The sequence below is a fragment of the Rhopilema esculentum genome, chromosome 14, assembly GCF_057945365.1.
Source record: "Rhopilema esculentum isolate cy_ngs chromosome 14, ASM5794536v1, whole genome shotgun sequence".
NCBI classification, from domain to species: Eukaryota; Metazoa; Cnidaria; class Scyphozoa; order Rhizostomeae; family Rhizostomatidae; genus Rhopilema; species Rhopilema esculentum.
Window position 1 is genome coordinate 986532 of NC_142828.1, and position 22658 is coordinate 1009189.

General features: G+C 39.5%; 1 protein-coding gene across 1 annotated transcript; it reads left to right on the plus strand.

Annotated features, from left to right (window-relative positions):
* The first annotated feature begins 830 nt into the window (after positions 1 to 830).
* LOC135696340 (uncharacterized) lies at positions 831 to 19306 on the plus strand. Its single transcript, XM_089112358.1, has 10 exons — positions 831 to 1301; positions 6398 to 6482; positions 6928 to 13965; positions 14066 to 14173; positions 14944 to 15092; positions 15666 to 15727; positions 16053 to 16189; positions 16382 to 16516; positions 16859 to 16967; positions 17415 to 19306. The coding sequence occupies exons 2-10, from the start codon at positions 6422 to 6424 to the stop codon at positions 17527 to 17529; spliced, it is 7914 nt and encodes a 2637-aa protein (XP_088968484.1). The 5' UTR covers positions 831 to 1301; positions 6398 to 6421; the 3' UTR covers positions 17530 to 19306.
* Positions 19307 to 22658: the final 3352 nt, after the last annotated feature.

The window sequence follows — 22658 nt, forward strand, 5'->3', positions numbered from 1 at the left end:
CCAAAAGAAACATAGATAATTAACAGCGGAAATAAAGTGTTTGCCAAATATTTAAATTATACCCTACAATGGTTCGTTCGATCTGGTGCACAACAGGGGGCTACGTGCCAGAATTGAACTTAAATCCCCCACCCTACCCTAGTTTTACGAGGCTTTCATCGAAACATTTACTTCTCATGCCTTAATGTTTTAATAGTTTTTACAATTTATCAACGTTTGGCAAATGTTATCATAATTTGAATCAAATGCTATCATTTGCTTGAAGAGAGTATGGAGGAGAGAAAGCAAACGATGACAAATAAATGATGGTCAGCCAAAAACATTCAAGAATAGCCACAAGGATCCCTCTCCCTCTCCAAAAAATCTTAGCAACTTTTAACAAGAGGAGCTTTTCTTTAACCCAGCGCACATGATCGACCTTTTTGCTTCAAAGAAGCTCTTTCAGGGTGAAGAGCCTTAAGAAAAATGTTCTTAAAAATCTTAACGAAAAAGCAAAATATGATAGATTTTGTTATAAATTTGGCAATTTTCAAGCCCATGGCCTCCCCTGCTTGGGCACCTGGGAGATGAAAGGTTACTTGCTGCCCTCGCTACCTGCGCAGGAGAAGAAAGAACCTACGCACAGGGACGTCTTTTTGAAATGAAAAAATATTTGTGTTTGAAATGCAATTATTGGTCGTGCTCTCCCACAAAAATTTCTACGAAATTCCTGATATGTTGCAAAGAAACTCGTGCATTTCTCAAGAACAGTGAAGTGAACACCTTTACACCTCATCTAAGATCGAATTGAATCATTGATACTTTTCGAAAAATGCAAGCCCCTTTTATTACAATACAACATTTCCCGTTCGAATTCTTAAGCATTCACAGGGAAGTGAACATCCATTGGAGTTGACTGATTCTGTCAGTGTGACGTAGGCAAGGCCAATAGCTACAGGGGCATAATCCAGTTGCCAATGAAAAGCTACCATACATTGTATGCGCTACTTTTATTGCCCACGTGAAATAAATTGAAAGCGTCGATTACGCAGGATTTCTTTGGTTGAATCACTGAAATATTTCCGACTTACGAAGACCTTTGTCTCTAAAAGAAAGGGATGTCACCATGGGAATTCTGTAGTTTAAAACGAATTCTGAGGAGAAGAGGACAGCAAACAGGACAGGAGCGACTTTGTCATGAGTGAGGAGAATTTTTGAAGGTGGAAAAGAAGGAGTCAAAACAAACGCAGTTTAAAACAAACGGAGAATTACATTATATTAATATTCAATTGACAACGAAAGGCTACAAATATTGCTAAAAAGTAAGTCTCTCTTTATTTATACATTTCTTTGTCTTGTAGTGCAGTTACCCTGGGGTTTCAATGCGATTTTTTAACATCCTTTTTAAGCTATTGACTTTGTTAGCACAAAACATAAATAGCGTTAGGCTTGAGAAAATTGTATTTGAAGGTGTTTTGGACATTTTAAATATTGAGTCTAACATAATGTAGATTGCATTTCCAACACGTCCTCTGATCACATTGCGTTGATAAATCTTTCTAGAGTTTTTTTTCCATATATTCGTCAGCTAATTGCATCAAAATATGCGAGTATGTTATTTTGAATTAACAATTTTTTTTCCGAAAAAAGATGATTTCGAAAATTTTATTCGCGCAAGCAAACTAAAATGTGGCAACATGATACCAAAAATTGGAAAAGCTTCGGTCGACTTGCAAAAGTTTTAAGTTTTATAGAGTTGTACATACAATTTGATACTGTGCAGAATTTTAATGTGATAGTTATAGAAGATATGGACCAACGTTATATGTTATGAATCTCTTTTAATTATTTTATAATTCAATGCCCAATCAAACCATTAACACTCAAGTTTTTTGCTCTATTTGAGAAATACGTATTTTCTGCAAAAATTTTGTTTTCTTAAGTAATATTTGCAACATTTTTGTTAAAATTTCCCGTCAAATTTCAAATAAGATGACAAAATATGGTACTTTCTGCATCGTGATAATTTTTAGATTTTTGTTGCTTCATAAGGATAACAGTTTTATTGAGCAATAGCTAAGTTTAAAAAATCAATATATATTAAAACTTATAATAGTCAATATATATGTAAATAAAACAATGTCAAATAACTTCCTATTGCCGATGCCAATGGCAGTTAGCTGCCTTTGATCGTTGCGTGCATCCAAGATCTGACTCATTCAGAGACATTGCATTGAATGTGATTGAATTCTTTGGAGGCACTTCGAACAAAACACCTGATTCATCGAAAAGATATTAATGGATTCATGGTCTTTTGTGGGCTCTTGTGGGCTCTTGTGGCCTCTTGTGGCTCTTGAAGGGCAAGAAAACAAATATTTCTTCACATCCCGTCAAGCAATAAAATAAATAGTCTTTCTACGTACATTTTTTAACCGAAGAATAATGAAATTCTATTTTCTGTGATATTGCGTAGGACTTCAGGTATTCAGAGAACATAACGGTCCGTGTTTGTTACTGGGTTCGTTATCAGCTATGCAATATAGGACACGGCATTGAGCGCAAATTCCGCTTATGCAATATCTGTGTCCTGTCAGGCAGGGGGAGGCCGGAAAGAAACTTCATCCAATAATACCGCAATAATGCAGGGCCTCCGATTTAGGGGGGCTGCATTATTGCGCTTTTTTCAAAATCTTTTGTTATGGGTGTTTTTCAGCCTGTGTCGGAGCCTATGTTATGTGCTATTATTGCAACAAAGACTTGCTTAAGAGATAGTTGGCCCATTTGGCTTTAAAGCACCCACCCTAACATCTCGTTATTCACAAATCTTGTTTATTTTTAAAAGTGGGCGATATTCCTCTAAAACCATATCAGATTTGAAAAAATAAGAATACTTTAAGAATATTTTCCGGAAAATTTCTTAAAAATATTGTGCCCGGACAAACTTCTATTCTTTGTTTTTTGTTCATTACAAAGAAATTAACGTCAATTTTCGTTTATACCTTTACTCCGCCTCAAATACTTTCAACTTTTGTCTATTGAATAGCGTTGCGATGGGTAACCTACGTCGACCTACGTAATCTTCAGACCTCGTCATTCTGTCGTACAGCTTGAAACATTTTAATTAAGTGAAATCCCTGTTATGGCCAATGGCAATCAATCTTTTAATTCTATGATTCAATTGCGTTGTCGGCTGATCCATGGTATTTTGATTCAACAAGAAGTCTAAAGACTATTCTTGAGTTGAAATTGTTTATCTGTATTGCTTAGCAACATGTTAGTTTCCAGGATGACGGACGCAATAAATTACATTGGTTACGTATTGCGGTTACTTTCATCTGGAATGCGAAAAATGATACTGGCTGAACAATGACGAAACGATAAACGTCTTCCCAGAGATGCAAATAGTTCCCATTCCCCGTCAAAATGAGAACAATCCACCCAGTGGTGATTTCAAAAAAGTTAACATTTATATTTAGTTTGTGAGAGTTATATCGTAAACATTTATATTTTATTTTATCAGAGTTATATTTTTAAAAGCACAACTAATGCAAATTTGTTTGGGGGGCTGCGCCCCCCCAAATTCGAGAACAGTTTTAACAAAGGGGGCTCCGCCCTCAAAACCCCCACTAGAAATCAGCCCTGAATCCACCACCCTTTCGAAGTTCCCATCGTCGTCTTCTTTAGAACAGTGTATCTTGATAAGTGAGACCCTGGATACTTTGGTCTTTCGCTACGTGGGACCAAATAAGCAGCAGTAACTTTAGTCCCTATTGTTATGCTTCACAGTAAGTGAAAATTATTCAAACTAACCCTAGAGAAATATAAAAATATAAAAATGTCATGTTTTGTCCTTCCATCATAAAGCATGTCAAGTAAATCTCACATTCAATTCGCATCTTAAAAGGCAAATTCAACCATAAATCTTACATTCAACCTATTTTGAAATTTTCTCTTAAATTAAACGTAATTTAGATTTGTTGTGTAGCTTATTCATCCATATGATGATGTGCAAGGGGTATCCCTAGGACATTTTGTTGCAGCAGCTTAAACTTACACAAATCGACAATAAAATGCTGAGGAGTAGATCAAACTTGAATGATTCCCACCGTCATATCCTTTGTACTATGAATATATGAAACATCAAAACAAAAACCACTACCCATTGTGGCGGTATGTATCCCCAATCAGATTCTAGCTTGGTTGAAACGAGGATGTACGAAAATGAACAGTTAGTTGTGAAAGCAATTCAAATATAAAATCCAAAACAACGGGAATGATTTTAAATTCTCCCACAGGAGTATAATTCTTGTTTATTTTACAAAAAGCTATAGACCTTTGGAAAACCGACATAATATCTTTAATAACTTGAAATATTTTTATGTAGAGATGCCAGGAAATTTGAACTGCCTGTGCAGTATGTGATTACTTTTATCGGCAGAGTTTTTGAAACTTATAAACAGTGAGCAACGGTAAGGTAAAGCAACATTTGGTTCTCAAAGTCGGCCAAAAGTGTGAAAGCAATTCAAAGTTCTCAAAAAGGCCCTAAAGGTCGAAAAGGCTTAATTTAAGTAGAAGGCCAAAAACAAATTTTCCAGGCAATTGGAAAAATTGGCCCGATAGGTTACAGATCTGAATTGCCTATCAAAGGAAAGGAGGGCAGCAGAAAGTCTGAAACACTTTAAGAATCTATTTAAAATAGGACGGATCGACTTGTGCAATGCACTCCACTTTTGAGAGCGATCTTTTTATTTTTCCAGAACTGGGATAAAAATGATAGAGGGGTGTCATTTCTCTTCTCTAAGATAGGAATATGAGATCTGAGTTCTAAAATATTTCCATTGCTTCGCCCACCTGCCAAACCTTGTTCGCGTCCCAGACCCCTTTTCCATGTCTGCTCCTTCAGTGTCCACCATATTATTTTTATGGATGGCGCCGCCCCTGGGTACGTGTCGCATATTTCTTTAGGATTCGGGATTAATTTGTGCAAATTGACAGACAGAATATGGCGTGACCTTTAAGTGAGCTGAGTCATTTCTGTATCGTGGTTTTGCCCTCATTCTTAATTGCTTTCAAGCCTTATTTTGTCACTGGCCCCAACGTGGCTTTCTTTTCAACGTATCATGCATCAGCCAACATCCAAACTACTGAATTTCGAAACAGCAAGAATTAGTTTTCAATTGCCTATGTGGGTTTGAAAGCAGACTGCAAAGGTCATTGTTAGTTTATTGTTTCAAAGTCATTAATGGGTTTTCAATATGTTGCCTGTTTCGCCATACCGAACGGCGTCCTCGTGCGTGCAAGAGACAATGGCAAACTCATTCCCGCAACTGAAACTTTCCCACAAGGAAAAAGTTGATTACGTAAAATTACCAGAATAAAATTCCTTCCTTTATTTGAGCCTGGTCCTTGCGAGAGGGTAGGGGGCAACTAAGCCTAGTTTTGGACGGGGACATGCCATTTTGGTTCAAAATTTGGACTCATAATCCTGCATGTTTCTTCCTACGGTACCCATAATTCCGCGCAAATTTCAATAACTGTTCCGATAATTCCACGCTTTTCAGAGAAAAGTACACCTAAAAAATGGCATGTCACCTTACCTTAAAACCGTCCCCGTACCCAACGAGGTCTGGTCTGAATGCTGAAGGTTGCAGATTGCTGTCAAGGCAAAACTTTAGCCCATGAGGGCTAACTCGAGAGTGGGGGTTTATTTCAAAAAGATTCCTTTAAGGGTAGGGGTCTATCGAAGCAGGGGGCTTATTCTAGCACTCACAGTATATACTTCTACCAGCAACTTTGGTCTGGTGAGTGATATTTTTGTTATCGACTAGAACGGCAAATTTCAATTTCAGGACTGCAGAACAAAGATAGATTTTTTGTATGTGAATAAAGGAGAGACCATGATAACAGGCTGCTTGACGGATTCCGATGGAGTACTTGCGGCAAAAAATCGATAAAATAGTAGCAAATATGGACACACCGCAACGCGACGAGAATAAACAACAACAAACACACAAATCAGTGATGGCTAATATTTCGCCCCGGTATACAGGGCTTCATAAGAGCAAAAGTCAACGAACCAAACATTTGACCTTAAATTAGGCCTAACTATCTCAACTTAAGTCAGGTTACAAGTTTTTTCAAAATACTAATACAATTTGCAAAGCTTATATATATAAAGATAATATTGAAAAAATTATCCGATATTTGATATATAGAAAATAAAATGCTTTGTCCTCATTAAGATGATACGCTAAATAGAATGTTGAACGAATCCTTAATAACAGATCTAGATTTTTGAACTCTTTTGTTTTCCATCTCTTTAAAGTCCTCGCTTACAATCCCTGTCCTTACTTTTTATTAACATTAAAAAACAAAGCATTTTGCAACATTGACAAATCATAATCCTTTTTCATTTCAGATGATTTCCTTTGACATTACGAAAATGAGAAGAAACACTTTCTTCAAACTAGCTATTTACATGCTATTAAATTTGCTACTTCAAGGTATGTAACGCTTTTATATACTTCAACTCATCTTCTTAATACCTACCCCAAGTCTACGCCTGTGCTTTATGCCCCAACAAGATTTGATACACAGGTAGAAACTTATAGTTTAATACTTTCGTTTTCTACAAAGCCAAAAAAGCAACTTTTGAATACAAGCAGCAAACCTCTCTCAAGGTCAAGTTAAAATTGGCTTAACCTGTCAGCAAGCTAAGAAGACAGAACGACGCCGGTTCTATTTTAAAAAAATTCTACGTTCAAGTTAGAAATTGTTTTCTTATCGTCTAGGATTATCAGAAAGCAAAATAGAGAAATTAGTTTAAACAGAGCTAAAAGAGCATAAAAATTAATCTTAAAAGAACTTGAACAAAACGAAAAAGCATTAATCAGGAATGAAACGTTAGAAAAGAAAAATATTAATGCCAAAGTACATTTATAATTGCAGAAAAAGAAACATTGGCAGAAACGACAATTGTATCTTCATCTGCTGTAGAATCCAGTTCAGTCTCTCCTTCGTCAAGCATCGAAGCAATAGTTTCATCATCTTCGAGTGACATTTTATCTTCAACTGCAGCAGAGTCATCATCGTCGATTGTGGAGAGCACCTCAATCCAAGCATCACCAAGCGCTAGTAGCAGTACATCAGTCGTGGATGTATCGTCATCTGCTGTTGAGTCCAGTTCAGTCTCTGCTTCATCAAGCATCGAAGCAACAGTTTCATCATCTTCGAGTGACATTTTATCTTCAACTGCAGCAGAGTCATCATCGTCGATTGTGGAGAGCACCTCAATCCAAGCATCACCAAGCGCTAGTAGCAGTACATCAGTCGTAGAAGTATCATCATCTGCTGTTGAGTCCAGTTCAGTCTCTCCTTCATCAAGCATCGAAGCAACAGTTTCATCATCTTCGAGTGACATTTTATCTTCAACTGCAGCAGAGTCATCATCGTCGATTGTGGAGAGCACCTCAATCCAAGCATCACCAAGCGCTAGTAGCAGTTCATCAGTCGTGGAAGTATCATCATCTGCTGTTGAGTCCAGTTCAGTCTCTCCTTCATCAAGCATCGAAGCAACAGTTTCATCATCTTCGAGTGACATTTTATCTTCAACTGCAGCAGAGTCATCATCGTCGATTGTGGAGAGCACCTCAATCCAAGCATCACCAAGCGCTAGTAGCAGTTCATCAGTCGTGGAAGTATCATCATCTGCTGTTGAGTCCAGTTCAGTCTCTCCTTCATCAAGCATCGAAGCAACAGTTTCATCATCTTCGAGTGACATTTTATCTTCAACTGCAGCAGAGTCATCATCGTCGATTGTGGAGAGCACCTCAATCCAAGCATCACCAAGCGCTAGTAGCAGTACATCAGTCGTAGAAGTATCATCATCTGCTGTTGAGTCCAGTTCAGTCTCTCCTTCATCAAGCATCGAAGCAACAGTTTCATCATCTTCGAGTGACATTTTATCTTCAACTGCAGCAGAGTCATCATCGTCGATTGTGGAGAGCACCTCAATCCAAGCATCACCAAGCGCTAGTAGCAGTACATCAGTCGTGGAAGTATCGTCATCTGCTGTTGAGTCCAGTTCAGTCTCTGCTTCATCAAGCATCGAAGCAACAGTTTCATCATCTTCGAGTGACATTTTATCTTCAACTACAGCAGAGTCATCATCGTCGATTGTGGAGAGCACCTCAATCCAAGCATCACCAAGCGCTAGTAGCAGTACATCAGTCGTGGAAGTATCGTCATCTGCTGTTGAGTCCAGTTCAGTCTCTGCTTCATCAAGCATCGAAGCAACAGTTTCATCATCTTCGAGTGACATTTTATCTTCAACTGCAGCAGAGTCATCATCGTCGATTGTGGAGAGCACCTCAATCCAAGCATCACCAAGCGCTAGTAGCAGTACATCAGTCGTGGAAGTATCATCATCTGCTGTTGAGTCCAGTTCAGTCTCTCCTTCATCAAGCATTGAAGCAACAGTTTATTCTTCGTCTAGCCAGCTTGCTACGTCAACTGCAGCAGAGTCATCATCGTCGATTGTGGAGAGCACCTCCATCCAAGCATCACCAAGCGCTAGTAGCAGTACATCAGTCGTGGAAGTATCGTCATCTGCTGTTGAGTCCAGCTCAGTCTCTCCTTCATCAAGCATTGAAGCAACAGTTTCATCTTCGTCTAGCCAGCTTGCCACGTCAACTGCAGTAGAGTCATCATCGTCGATTGTGGAGAGCACCTCCATCCAAGCATCACCAAGCGCTAGTAGTATTACATCAGTCGTGGAAGTATCGTCATCTGCTGTTGAGTCCAGCTCAGTCTCTCCTTCATCAAGCATTGAAGCAACAGTTTCATCTTCATCTAGCCAGCTTCCTACGTCAACTGCAGCAGAGTCATCATCATCGATTGTGGAGAGCACCTCCATCCAAGCATCACCAAGCGCTAGTAGCAGTACATCAGTCGTGGAAGTATCGTCATCTGCTGTTGAGTCCAGCTCAGTCTCTCCTTCATCAAGCATTGAAGCAACAGTTTCATCCTCGTCTAGCCAGCTTGCCACGTCAACTGCAGTAGAGTCATCATCGTCGATTGTGGAGAGCACCTCCATCCAAGCATCACCAAGCGCTAGTAGCAGTACATCAGTCGTGGAAGTATCGTCATCTGCTGTTGAGTCCAGCTCAGTCTCTCTTTCATCAAGCATTGAAGCAACAGTTTCATCTTCATCTAGCCAGCTTGCTACGTCAACTGCAGCAGAGTCATCACCGTCGATTGTGGAGAGCACCTCAATCCAAGCATCATCAATCGCTAGTAGCAGTACATCAGTCGTGGAAGTATCGTCATCTGCTGTTGAGTCCAGTTTAGTCTCTCCTTCATCAAGCATTGAAGCAACAGTTTCACCTTCGTCTAGCCAGCTTGCCACTTCAATTGCAGTAGAGTCATCCTCGTCCATTGTGGAGAGCACCTCAATCCAAGCATCACCAAGCGCTAGTAGCAGTACATCAGTCGTGGAAGTATCGTCATCTGCTGTTGAGTCCAGCTCAGTCTCTCCTTCATCAAGCATTGAAGCAACAGTTTCATCTTCATCTAGCCAGCTTGCTACGTCAACTGCAGCAGAGTCATCATCGTCGATTGTGGAGAGCACCTCCATCCAAGCATCACCAATCGCTAGTAGCAGTACATCAGTCGTGGAAGTATCGTCATCTGCTGTTGAGTCCAGCTCAGTCTCTCCTTCATCAAGCATTGAAGCAACAGTTTCATCTTCATCTAGCCAGCTTGCTACATCAACTGCAGCAGAGTCATCATCGTCGATTGTGGAGAGCACCTCAATCCAAGCATCACCAATCGCTAGTAGCAGTACATCAGTCGTGGAAGTATCGTCATCTGCTGTTGAGTCCAGCTCAGTCTCTCCTTCATCAAGCATTGAAGCAACAGTTTCATCTTCGTCTAGCCAGCTTGCCACGTCAACTGCAGTAGAGTCATCCTCGTCCATTGTGGAGAGCACCTCCATCCAAGCATCACCAAGCGCTAGTAGTATTACATCAGTCGTGGAAGTATCGTCATCTGCTGTTGAGTCCAGCTCAGTCTCTCCTTCATCAAGCATTGAAGCAACAGTTTCATCTTCATCTAGCCAGCTTCCTACGTCAACTGCAGCAGAGTCATCATCGTCGATTGTGGAGAGCACCTCCATCCAAGCATCACCAAGCGCTAGTAGCAGTACATCAGTCGTGGAAGTATCGTCATCTGCTGTTGAGTCCAGCTCAGTCTCTCCTTCATCAAGCATTGAAGCAACAGTTTCATCCTCGTCTAGCCAGCTTGCCACGTCAACTGCAGTAGAGTCATCATCGTCGATTGTGGAGAGCACCTCCATCCAAGCATCACCAAGCGCTAGTAGCAGTACATCAGTCGTGGAAGTATCGTCATCTGCTGTTGAGTCCAGCTCAGTCTCTCTTTCATCAAGCATTGAAGCAACAGTTTCATCTTCATCTAGCCAGCTTGCTACGTCAACTGCAGCAGAGTCATCACCGTCGATTGTGGAGAGCACCTCAATCCAAGCATCATCAATCGCTAGTAGCAGTACATCAGTCGTGGAAGTATCGTCATCTGCTGTTGAGTCCAGTTTAGTCTCTCCTTCATCAAGCATTGAAGCAACAGTTTCATCTTCGTCTAGCCAGCTTGCCACTTCAATTGCAGTAGAGTCATCCTCGTCCATTGTGGAGAGCACCTCAATCCAAGCATCACCAAGCGCTAGTAGCAGTACATCAGTCGTGGAAGTATCGTCATCTGCTGTTGAGTCCAGCTCAGTCTCTCCTTTATCAAGCATTGAAGCAACAGTTTCATCTTCGTCTAGCCAGCTTGCCACGTCAACTGCAGTAGAGTCATCCTCGTCCATTGTGGAGAGCACCTCAATCCAAGCATCATCAAGCGCTAGTAGCAGTTCATCAGTCGTGGAAGTATCGTCATCTGCTGTTGAGTCCAGCTCAGTCTCTCCTTCATCAAGCATTGAAGCAACAGTTTCATATTCGTCTAGCCAGCTTGCCACGTCAACTGCAGTAGAGTCATCATCGTCGATTGTGGAGAGCACCTCAATCCAACCATCATCAAGCGCTAGTAGCAGTACATCAGTCGTGGAAGTATCGTCATCTGCTGTTGAGTCCAGCTCAGTCTCTCCTTCATCAAGCATTGAAGCAACAGTTTCATCTTCCTCTAGCCAGCTTGCCACGTCAACTGCAGTAGAGTCATCATCGTCGATTGTGGAGAGCACCTCAATCCAAGCATCACCAACCGCTAGTAGCAGTACATCAGTCGTGGAAGTATCGTCATCTGCTGTTGAGTCCAGCTCAGTCTCTCCTTCATCAAGCATTGAAGCAACAGTTTCATCTTCGTCTAGCCAGCTTGCCACTTCAATTGCAGTAGAGTCATCCTCGTCCATTGTGGAGAGCACCTCAATCCAAGCATCACCAAGCGCTAGTAGCAGTACATCAGTCGTGGAAGTATCGTCATCTGCTGTTGAGTCCAGCTCAGTCTCTCCTTCATCAAGCATTGAACCAACAGTTTCATCTTCATCTAGCCAGCTTGCTACGTCAACTGCAGCAGAGTCATCATCATCGATTGTGGAGAGCACCTCCATCCAAGCATCACCAATCGCTAGTAGCAGTACATCAGTCGTGGAAGTATCGTCATCTGCTGTTGAGTCCAGCTCAGTCTCTCCTTCATCAAGCATTGAAGCAACAGTTTCATCTTCATCTAGCCAGCTTGCTACGTCAACTGCAGCAGAGTCATCATCGTCGATTGTGGAGAGCACCTCAATCCAAGCATCACCAACCGCTAGTAGCAGTACATCAGTCGTGGAAGTATCGTCATCTGCTGTTGAGTCCAGCTCAGTCTCTCCTTCATCAAGCATTGAAGCAACAGTTTCATCTTCGTCTAGCCAGCTTGCCACGTCAACTGCAGTAGAGTCATCCTCGTCCATTGTGGAGAGCACCTCAATCCAAGCATCATCAAGCGCTAGTAGCAGTTCATCAGTCGTGGAAGTATCGTCATCTGCTGTTGAGTCCAGCTCAGTCTCTCCTTCATCAAGCATTGAAGCAACAGTTTCATCTTCCTCTAGCCAGCTTGCCACGTCAACTGCAGTAGAGTCATCCTCGTCCATTGTGGAGAGCACCTCAATCCAAGCATCATCAAGCGCTAGTAGCAGTTCATCAGTCGTGGAAGTATCGTCATCTACTGTTGCATCTAGTTCTGTATCTCCATCATCAAGCATTCATGCAACAGTTTCATCCTCGTCCAGTCAGGTTGCCACTTCAACTGCAGCAGAGTCCTCCTCATTGATTGCAGAGAGCACCTCAATCCAGGCGTCGTCAGTTGTCAGTAGCAGTACACCGGTTGCTGAAGTATCTTCTTCTACTGTTGCATCCAGTTCTGTATCTCCATCATCAAGCATTCATGCAACAGTTTCATCCTCGTCCAGTCAGGTTGCTACTTCAACTGCAGCAGAGTCCTCCTCATTGATTGCAGAGAGCACCTCAATCCAGGCATCGTCAGTTGTCAGTAGCAGTACACCGGTTGCTGAAGTATCTTCATCTACTGTTGCATCCAGTTCTGTATCTCCATCATCAAGCATTGAAGCAACAGTTTCGTCCTCGTCTAGCCAGGTTGCTACTTCAACTGCAGCAGAGTCCTCCTCATTGATTGCAGAGAGCACCTCAATCCAGGCATCGTCAGTTGTCAGTAGCAGTACACCGGTTGCTCAAGTATCTTCATCTACTGTTGCATCCAGTTCTGTATCTCCATCATCAAGCATTGAAGCAACAGTTTCATCCTCGTCTAGCCAGGTTGCTACTTCAACTGCAGCAGAGTCCTCCTCATTGATTGCAGAGAGCACCTCAATCCAGGCATCGTCAGTTGTCAGTACACCGGTTGCTGAAGTATCTTCTTCTACTGTTGCATCCAGTTCTGTATCTCCATCATCAAGCATTCATGCAACAGTTTCATCCTCGTCCAGTCAGGTTGCTACTTCAACTGCAGCAGAGTCCTCCTCGTTGATTGCAGAGAGCACCTCAATCCAGGCATCGTCCGTTGTCAGTAGCAGTACACCGGTTGCTGAAGTATCTTCATCTACTGTTGCATCCAGTTCTGTATCTCCATCATCAAGCATTCATGCAACAGTTTCATCCTCGTCCAGTCAGGTTGCTACTTCAACTGCAGCAGAGTCCTCCTTGTTGATTGCAGAGAGCACCTCAATCCAGGCATCGTCCGTTGTCAGTAGCAGTACACCGGTTGCTGAAGTATCTTCATCTACTGTTGCATCCAGTTCTGTATCTCCATCATCAAGCATTCATGCAACAGTTTCATCCTCGTCCAGTCAGGTTGCTACTTCAACTGCAGCAGAGTCCTCCTCGTTGATTGCAGAGAGCACCTCAATCCAAGCATCTCCCGTTTTCAGTAGCAGTTCACCAGTCGCTGTAGTATCATTATCTACTGTTGCATCCAGTTCTATATCTCCATCATCAAGCATTCATGCAACAGTTTCATCCTCGTCTAGCCAGGCTGCCACTTCAACTGCAGCAGAGTCCTCCTCATTGATTGCAGAGAGCACCTCAATCCAGGCATCGTCCGTTGTCAGTAGCAGTACACCGGCTGCTGAAGTATCTTCATCTACTGTTGCATCCAGTTCTGTATCTCCATCATCAAGCATTCATGCAACAGTTTCATCCTCGTCTAGCCAGGCTGCCACTTCAACTGCAGCAGAGTCCTCCTCATTGATTGCAGAGAGCACCTCAATCCAAGCATCTCCCGTTTTCAGTAGCAGTTCGCTAGTCGCTGTAGTATCATTATCTACAAGCACATTGTCGACATATCAACCGTTATCTACTTCCGTATCACAATCCTCCTCATCTCAGGCTAAATTGTCAAGTTCATCGGTCGTTCCGTCTCTCTCCCAGTCCGTTTCAGTTCACATCAGCTCTGTTGTTGCTCCTGTAACGACTCCACCTGGTGAAGGTTAGTTGCTTTCTCAGCCCTTTTTTATTTCAGATTATTTATATTTTCTATGTTAACATTTTTGCATGGACAGATTTTTAATATCCGTATTTATTTGCAGTTGTTTGCAAGAAGGATCCTTGCAAAAATGGTGGAACCTGTCGACTTTGGAAAGGCAAACCTAAGTGCACCTGCCCAAATGGCTTGACCGGAGCCACATGCGAGACAAGTATGTTGAATCATTATCAGAACGTTTTTATGTCCAAATAAATCAAAATGGAAATGGAATGTTCAATATTATACACCGTAAAGACCTAATAAGTACTTTCGCCTTGACTCAAAAGTGATTACTTTCCAGGAAAGCTTACCAAAATTTAGCCAATGCTGGTAATGTGTAGTTATGTCGACAATGAAAAAATAAGAGTTTCTAACCTTTTTTATATCCTATTTTGAAAAGATCAAAGTATTTTTAGAATCAGTGTCCTCTTTTGGGTGAATTCATTAAGAAGGAATTTTTATGAAAAATTTTCACTCTGACCCTCAGAATCTTATTTTGCCATTTGCGTTGTCACATAATATTTTTTAGCCACCGTTATGTCAAGATATGATTATTTTTGTCAATTCATTTCAGCAAGAGTGACTTTTATGTCATATTGAATGATCAAATTAGTATCTTTATGCTATTCTTTCTTTTACCTTTCATTTACCAATCTTTCACAAATTCATGCAATTTTTCTTCGGTTTTATACTTTTACTTTACTTGATAATTATTTATAACAACTTTCTGTAAGTTGAAGTGCTAATCTAACTTTTATATTCGTTCTATAAATAAATAAATAAATAAATAAATAGATAAATAAATAGATAAATGAATAAATAAATAAACGGATAAAAGAGATTCTAGCTCCCTAAGATATCTTTCTGTTTCATCTACACTTTTTTCCTTTTGTTGTTATCTTTTAATTCTGAAATCTTTATGACACCGTTTCAATATTCTAGAGATTGTATCGCTGTTTGGCAACGTTACTTTAAAGACAGTCTTTGTTTCTGGAGGTGAACTAAACACAAGCGACCCTTCCGTTCACAAAGATCTAAAAAATTTAAATTCGAGTCTTGCTCGTGAGCTGATAGATCGAATTGAGCCAGAGGTAACAATTTTTTCACATTTTATTTATACTTATGACAAGCACACAACCAGGATAGATCCTCTTTTTTTCCATTCTGCAAATTGTCATTACTGTTGATGAAGTGATTGTTACCTTGATATTCTTGTCCTCTATAAAAAAAACATATTTTTCTTGGAAAAAAAGACAAACAAACGTTCATATCAAGGTTTCTTACGAAAAGGTTTATGGGATAGTCCCTTATAGTATTAAATTTGATAGACAGCTTTGCTATCACTTTGTAAAGAAATGCTTTTATCTAGTTTAGTTCCTGTAATCCACTCCAAATTACCTAGCTACCATTCTTTTTTATGCTGAGCCACCATTCTTTTTTATGTTTCTCCAATCCACTAATTTTCTTTAATGATTGCGATAAGAGACTGCATAACAAGCAACCATGATCTGTTTAACATATCAAGCTACAAAATATCAAATTCTAATCGAACTTTCTCTTAAATTAATGTCTGGTGGAAAGCTTGCATCGCCAAATTTGTTTGGTCGCCTGTTATTGTTTACTCTTACTTTTAAATTCATTAATGTTCTCTTCTTTTTCTGCAGTTGGATAACAAGTTTAAAAAAACGAAGAGATATGTTTCAAATGTCAAAGTTACTGGATTAAGGTATGGTTTTGACTTAGAAACAGGTTTTTCAAATAATGTTTCAACGGTACGTTTCAGTTGTACTAAGGCTTTGTGTTGACAGTGTAAAAAATCAAACTAATTACCATAAAAAACATGTAGTATATTTTAGCATTAGAATCCAACATTAGAATTAAGCAGTAAAAATTGTATGACATATAAAAATTGTAGCTCGCCAATCGGGTAACTTTTTTACATCTGGTGAGTGATGTGTGAGCCGTGTGCATAATGTAGTCAGTTTTAATGTCAAGTATGCCTGTACCTTTGATTTAAATAGATGCCTGTACCTTTGATTTTTGCTTCGCAGGCCTGGCAGTTTGATTGTAGATTTCATAGTGAGCTTTGCTGCTCCAGTTAATGAATCTCTGAAGATTGTTGAGCAAGAGTTCTTAGCTTCCCTCAACGGCTCTTTGATTGGATCAGCCGCAGTTGTTCGCCTGACAGGTATTTAAATTTCATTTATTTAACATTCGGAACTATTGTTGTTTTTATTAGTTGATGCCTTCCATTTTAAGACATTCTCAACGTTATGGCTCTGCCTTATGTAAATTAAAGAGATCCTTTTAACTTTTGTCAAAGTCAAAATGTAAGTGATGAAATAGCTTTAAAAAACCATTTCGTACTTCTTCTTCTTAGACTACGATGAATGTTCTTCTTCTCAACAATACTGCTCCGGCAATGCCGTTTGCGCCAATACCTTCCAGTCTTTCACGTGTTCTTGCAAATCTGGATATTCAGGCAATGGATTTGTCTGTACAGAAGTTGATAAAGGTTTGTTCAAGAGTCAATGTTGATAAAAAAATTTTCGTTGAGCTTCAAGTACTCTGTGTTTATCTGAAAAATTTGTTAGTTTTCTTTACCAGCTCCATTATTTTTACCAAAAGACACTTTCAGATGTTACTGGTCAATAAAAAGCAGGCAATGAAAGAAGTCTTGACATTACTTGATTTTCTTTATCGAGCCAGCCAATCAGATAACCGATGCTTTTGACATCATTTCATTATTTACTTTATCGAGCCAGCCAATCAGAAATCATACCACGAAGTCGGTTTTCCTTATTAAAACCTTGAGTTATTTTAATTTTAATGCTATTGTCTATCTCCTTTAATTTAGAATACAGAATATTGGCAATAGCTCTCTCGATTACTGTATTCATTCTCCTCTGCTTGCTGTTTTTGCTGCTGGTATTCTTAAGGAGAAGGCGAAGATCAAAAAGTGAAAAGTGAGTCTTCATTCCACCGTTTTATTTCTATTAAATAATCTAAAAGTATGATATATTTTTACTTATAATGTATCCTTGACCAATTTTTAATCATTGCTTTAGGTGAAAAATGACTTTTTGAAAACATTGCTTTTTATCATTGCTCGTTCCATATGACAATGGGTGCTGTAAATTAAGCATTTCAATACCGGTTCCCAGCTGTGTGACAATTTTACTTTGCCTGAAACTCGTAGTAACAACATCAGACTGTCTTGCCCTGCCTGGTCTGATTATATCAACTGTGACAACATGAACCAATCTCACATGTAATGTGCATCGAAACAGATCGCCTCTTGTATATAAAGCACAATTATGAACTAGTTTCAGTCATTAGTAAAATTACTGTCATTTTATCAATTTATTTTTAAATGTAATACTCGATTAATATTATACTCATTTTTATTACAGTTTATTTTCGGAACAAGCTGGGTATTTCTCGTGGAGACTCAATTCAGAGATGAGAGCCAAAAAAGTTTACGACCTCTCTGAAGAAGTAGCTCTTGGGTACAAAATAGTATATTAATATTGTAGGTAATAACATGAAAATTGTAAATAATTAATGACAACAGTGAATGGTACTGAAAAAGCTTCAATACACTATTGAAAGAAAACTCCGTGTTAAAGTGTTAAAAAATCTGCTGTATAGAAAGTTTGATGTGTATTTACAGATTACACTGAAGGTACTTTTCTCATGGACAGGACACTCGCTCAACTATTATACCTCCTCTCTTCCTAATTGTCCTGATTCCGATCTTTATGTGTGTTACAACTGTACTACATACCACATTAAAAACATACTTTGAAGAACCCTTTCACACTATGGTATTGACAGCAATTCGAGTAGAAAGATGTTTAAGTAAAGAGCAAATGCAACCTCTCAAAAGTGCTACAATTTTGAGGTTCCTGGTGACTGGCTATGCAAGTAGTGAAGCTTTTGCAGTCTTTGGACTGGCTTTTAATTTGTATTAAATACTTTGCGCCATTTATTTAATTTTCTGCAAACGCAGAAAGTAGTTGTATTGGATTCAAGAAGACTAGAGTCAAAGTGCATGTCTAATTATGTCGCATAGATACATTTGACAGAGGCATCTCTTGCACATGTTGGACCTCTAGTCTACAAATATTTCTTAAAAGCAGGCTAAGCCATTTTTTACATTCATTTTGTGTCCTCCGTTTCAATGAAGTTGAACATTTGTGCTTGAGATTTTGAAACCCGTAGAGGTGTCTTTACAAGAAAAGGCCAGATTAAAAGCAACCTTGTGAACAGGTTACCATAACTTGTAAAAGGTGCCTGAAGTTACCCATTATATTGAATAAAGGTGAACATATTGTTACAGAACAGCTTTAGATTACACACAGTTTTAACCTATATTTATGCATAAAATCATGCATGCACTAGTCAGATCTCTTTCCCTATTTTACAACTCAGCATTCAACTCAAAAGCAAACACAACTTTTTCCTTCAATGTTGAGTTTTGCTCAACACATTCATACTTAGTTTTAGTTGATTTGGCTTTTTTTACTGAATCCAAAAAAAATCGTGTACATAATATATTGGTGCCAGGTCAATGATTTTTGTACATCCAAAGATAAATTGAAAGAAAGAATACAACTGGACTATTTTGTACATTACTTGTAACCCAAAGTCTTTTTAGCTTTCAATTTTCATCCACTTTGTTAATTAATTAGATATTGAAGCAGGCTTGGTACTTACTCCTTATCATTGTGACTAATAGCAAGTTCCCTCCTTATCCGTAGTCCCCTCCACTTTTGTGACGGTATTTATCATTCTCTCTCAGTTTCAATTAGGTGTTATTGGGAGGTTTGTAGTTAGTCATATGTCAGCTATTAGGGCTCATAAGAATTAAAAAACGTCACTTCGTTACTTTTTCAAGTATAAAATCGTAACTTAACAGAATTTTTTACATTTTGCTTAACGTATAATTGCAGAATATTTTGCGCCCTTTTGCATTTGAAATTAAGATGAGATTTTCATAGTAAATGACTTTAACAGTGGCTATCATTCCATATTTTTTATATGCTGCTGTGCAGCTTCATTCCATTGCTGCCACCGGTTGGCAAGTAGAGCCTGTGTTCCTGACTCCTAACTTGAAGTAGACGTCTTGAACTACGCTTTCAAGTTAGGGGTTTGGAGTTTAGGCTAGGCGTACAGTTGCATATATCTAATCGACGTTTTCGTTCATTATACAGTTTATTTTTGGACCTAAACTTATGTTTTAATATAAAATATCATATGGCGAGAGATAATTTATTATTAGAAATGACATCTTGTTATTTTATCCACGTGGTTTTCATTGTTTTTCACACTTCTTCGATTATGGCTGTACGAGCTTAGTTATTCATTCCTTGCTGCATCTAGCATAGTTTGCAGTTTCTATAAAACTTTCGTATTCAAAATTATCAACTATAAGAGAATACAAACAAAAACACGAGGCTTCATTTCGATGATGACTTTGTCAATACTGTATCATTTGTTCATGCACTCATTGCTGAAAAAACTATTTTAAAGTTAAGATGTCGAAATGGATGCTGAATTTTTCAACCGAGCTAACAAAAAAAGTAATCTCTTTAACTGAAAGTCATAGATTCTTTTTCAGATTTAAAGGTGAATTCCATCAATAAACTCATGTTCTTCCTTTATATCTTAAACCTTTATATCCGAAATAAATCTTGCTTTACAGCAAGAAGAATCGTTTATTAATTTGTGTGTCTTATGCGGATTTAAACTTGGATTTTTTTGGTTTCCTACTGGCATTGATTGAAATTGACCAAAATCCATTCATTTACATGATCAATATATTTTATGCAAGAGAAGAGTGAAAATCGATTGTTTGTTCTTCAAAATTCAGCAGATTTAGATAAAAACATTAATCTTTTAGAATGAATGGAATGGCCAGCGAAACGTTTTAGGTTAACACCTGGCTGTCTTTAGACACCCATTTGCCACCAGTCAGGTCTTTACCTTTCCATTAAAGTCGTGATTAAAGAATGGCAAACAGTAAAAGCATTCTTATAATGAATATTGTATGAGCTTCATTTGTACAGTAGAACTCTGATGTCGCTTTGTTTGCATTATCACAAAGAAAGCAAACAGTACAGTTCCTCTTGTTGGTATACATGTTCTATTTATTTGTAAATTGAAGAATACAATGTAAAAACAGAAGTATACTCAGGGATGTTGTGACTGCAGGCAGGGGGGCCGTGGCCCCTCTGCTTTCAAAATTTGACGGATTTTTGGAAAAGTCTTTGTTTTGTCACAAAATTCTCAGATTTGAATTGTGGGTAATTCTCAAACTTTTAGCAACATAAACTACTGGTACTAAAGTACTTACCGTAATTTCGAGGGGCAATTCACTTTTGTAGAGAAAATACTATATTTCCACAAATCAAAATGATGTCTCAGGATTTACAGATTTCCACAGATTTACAGATTACCATAGAGTGATTTGCTGCTCGGATGCCAGATAAAATCAGAATCTTCAAGGGCAATAATGGTCATAAATTATATCTTTATTTGATAGAGGGACAAGGAGGGGCACCCCCGTGGCCCCGAGGTCTAGGGGGCCTCTTAAAGCAAGGAATTCCAATTTAAGAACTGAATTTTAACGAAACGCAACAAAGTCAACATCATCATTAGCCTGTCACACCACTGCTGGCGGATGGCCTCCACATCTTTCTCCACTCATCACGGTTTTGGGCACTCCGGGTCCACGTGCTGCCTGCCTTCTGCTCGATCTCATCTCTCCATCTTCTCTTTGGTCTTCCCTTTCCTCTCTTCTTGTCCCACGGAGTCCATTCTGTCGTTTTCTTAGCCCATTCGTGGTTCTTCATTCGTGCTACATGTCCTGCCCACTTGCCTTTGGCTTCAATCACTTTCTCGATGACATCCTTCACCCCTGTTCTTGATCTTAAGTCTTCGTTCCTGATCTTATCTCTCCTCGTAACACCCAGCATTGATCGTTCCATGCTCCTCTGGGTGACTGCCAGTTTCTCTCTTTGGCGGTTGGTAATCGACCATGTCTCAGCTCCATACGTCATTGATGGCAGTATGACAGTGTTCATGATCTTCCTTTTGAGACACATGGGCATTCTTTGATCTCTCAGAAACGTGCTGTACTGTCCGAATCTCTTCCAAGCAGATGTTACTCTCTCGTCTATTTCTTTCGCCATCTCATTTCCTGGTGTTAGCAGTCTTCCCAAGTACTTGTACTCATCCACCTCCTCCAGTTGTTCTCCATCCACAATTATTCCTTTCCTTCTTCTTTTCCTAGCTATTTCATTGCACATGATTTTCGTTTTCTTTCTGTTCATTTTCATGCCATCTTTTCTCCCTTCCTTGTTCAGATCGTTGATCAGCTTGCTGAGATCCTCTTCCTTTTCTGCAAATAAGATGATATCATCTGCAAATCTCAGGTTGTTCAATCTCTCTCCGTTGATGTTAATTCCCACTTCAACTTCCATTCTCCTGAATATTTCTTCCAACGCTGCTGTGAACATCACTGGTGACAAGGTGTCTCCTTGCCGCACTCCCTTCATGATCTTAATCTTTCGGCTAAGTGATTCGTTCCGAACCTGAGCAGTGCCTCCATCATATGTCTCTTTCAGGATGTTGATGTACTTCTCCTCTACGCTGTGCTGTTTTAGCGCTTCAAAAACAGCCTTGTGCAGTATAGAATCAAAGGCTTTTTCGTAGTCTACAAACGCCATATGAATGGGTATTTTATACTCATTGGTTTTCTCGAGTATTTGCACTACTGACTGCAGATGGTCGATGGTTGAATGACCTCTTTTGTAGGCAGCTTGTTCTGGCGGCTGGTGGTCACTCAGATTGTTATTTAACCTGTTCTTCAAGATCTTCATGAAGAGTTTGTAGACTTGGGAGAGTAAACTGATTGGTCTATAATTAGCAAGGTCTTTCTTGTCTCCCTTCTTAAATATGAGTGCTATAATGGCATTTTTCCACTCGTTGGGTATCTTTTCTTCAGTCATCACTCTATTGAAGAGTGTTCTCAGCTTTGATCTCACAACTTCACCTCCGGCTTTGACCATTTCAATCACAATCTGATCTTCTCCAGGTGCTTTGTTATTCTTCATACCTTTTATGGCATGCTCGATTTCACTATCAAGGATTGGTGGTACATCCTCTGCTTCTTCTTTTCTGATGTTCTGGGCTGCATATTTGTATAGCGTTTCATAGAATTCTGCGCACCTCTCGAGAATTCTCTCTCTGTTGGTGATGGCGGTTCCATCTTGCTCTTTCAATGCTGGTATAAGAACCTTGCAGCCTTCGTTTTCTATTGCTCTTTTCAATCCTTCCCCACTCTCAATTGCCTCCTTCACTTGCATGGTGTTGTGCTCTCTAAGATCTTCTCTCAATCTCTTCCTGATGGTTTGACATAATTTGTTGTACTCTCTTCTCTCCTGGTCATTCAGATCTTTCTTTGCCATTGCTCTCCTTTCTTTTAGCAGTTCTTTAGTTTCCTGCTTGAGCTTCTCCTCTCGCCGTCTTTCCTCTTTTCCTGCTGTTTCCATAGCACATTCCTTGATGGTCTTTGTGATGTTAAGTGCCATTTCCTCCACACTGTCTTCTTCTTGCAAGGCTTCAAAGCGATTTTGCAACTCCAGTTGAAA

Bases quoted from the DNA above. Each gene is read 5' to 3' on its own strand.
- LOC135696340 (XM_089112358.1), top strand. From the start codon at position 6,422: ATGAGAAGAAACACTTTCTTCAAACTAGCTATTTACATGCTATTAAAT. The intron at 14,174-14,943 runs GTATGTTGAATC...TCAATATTCTAG, and splicing joins CGGAGCCACATGCGAGACAA to AGATTGTATCGCTGTTTGGC. The intron at 15,728-16,052 runs GTATGGTTTTGA...TTTGCTTCGCAG, and splicing joins GTCAAAGTTACTGGATTAAG to GCCTGGCAGTTTGATTGTAG.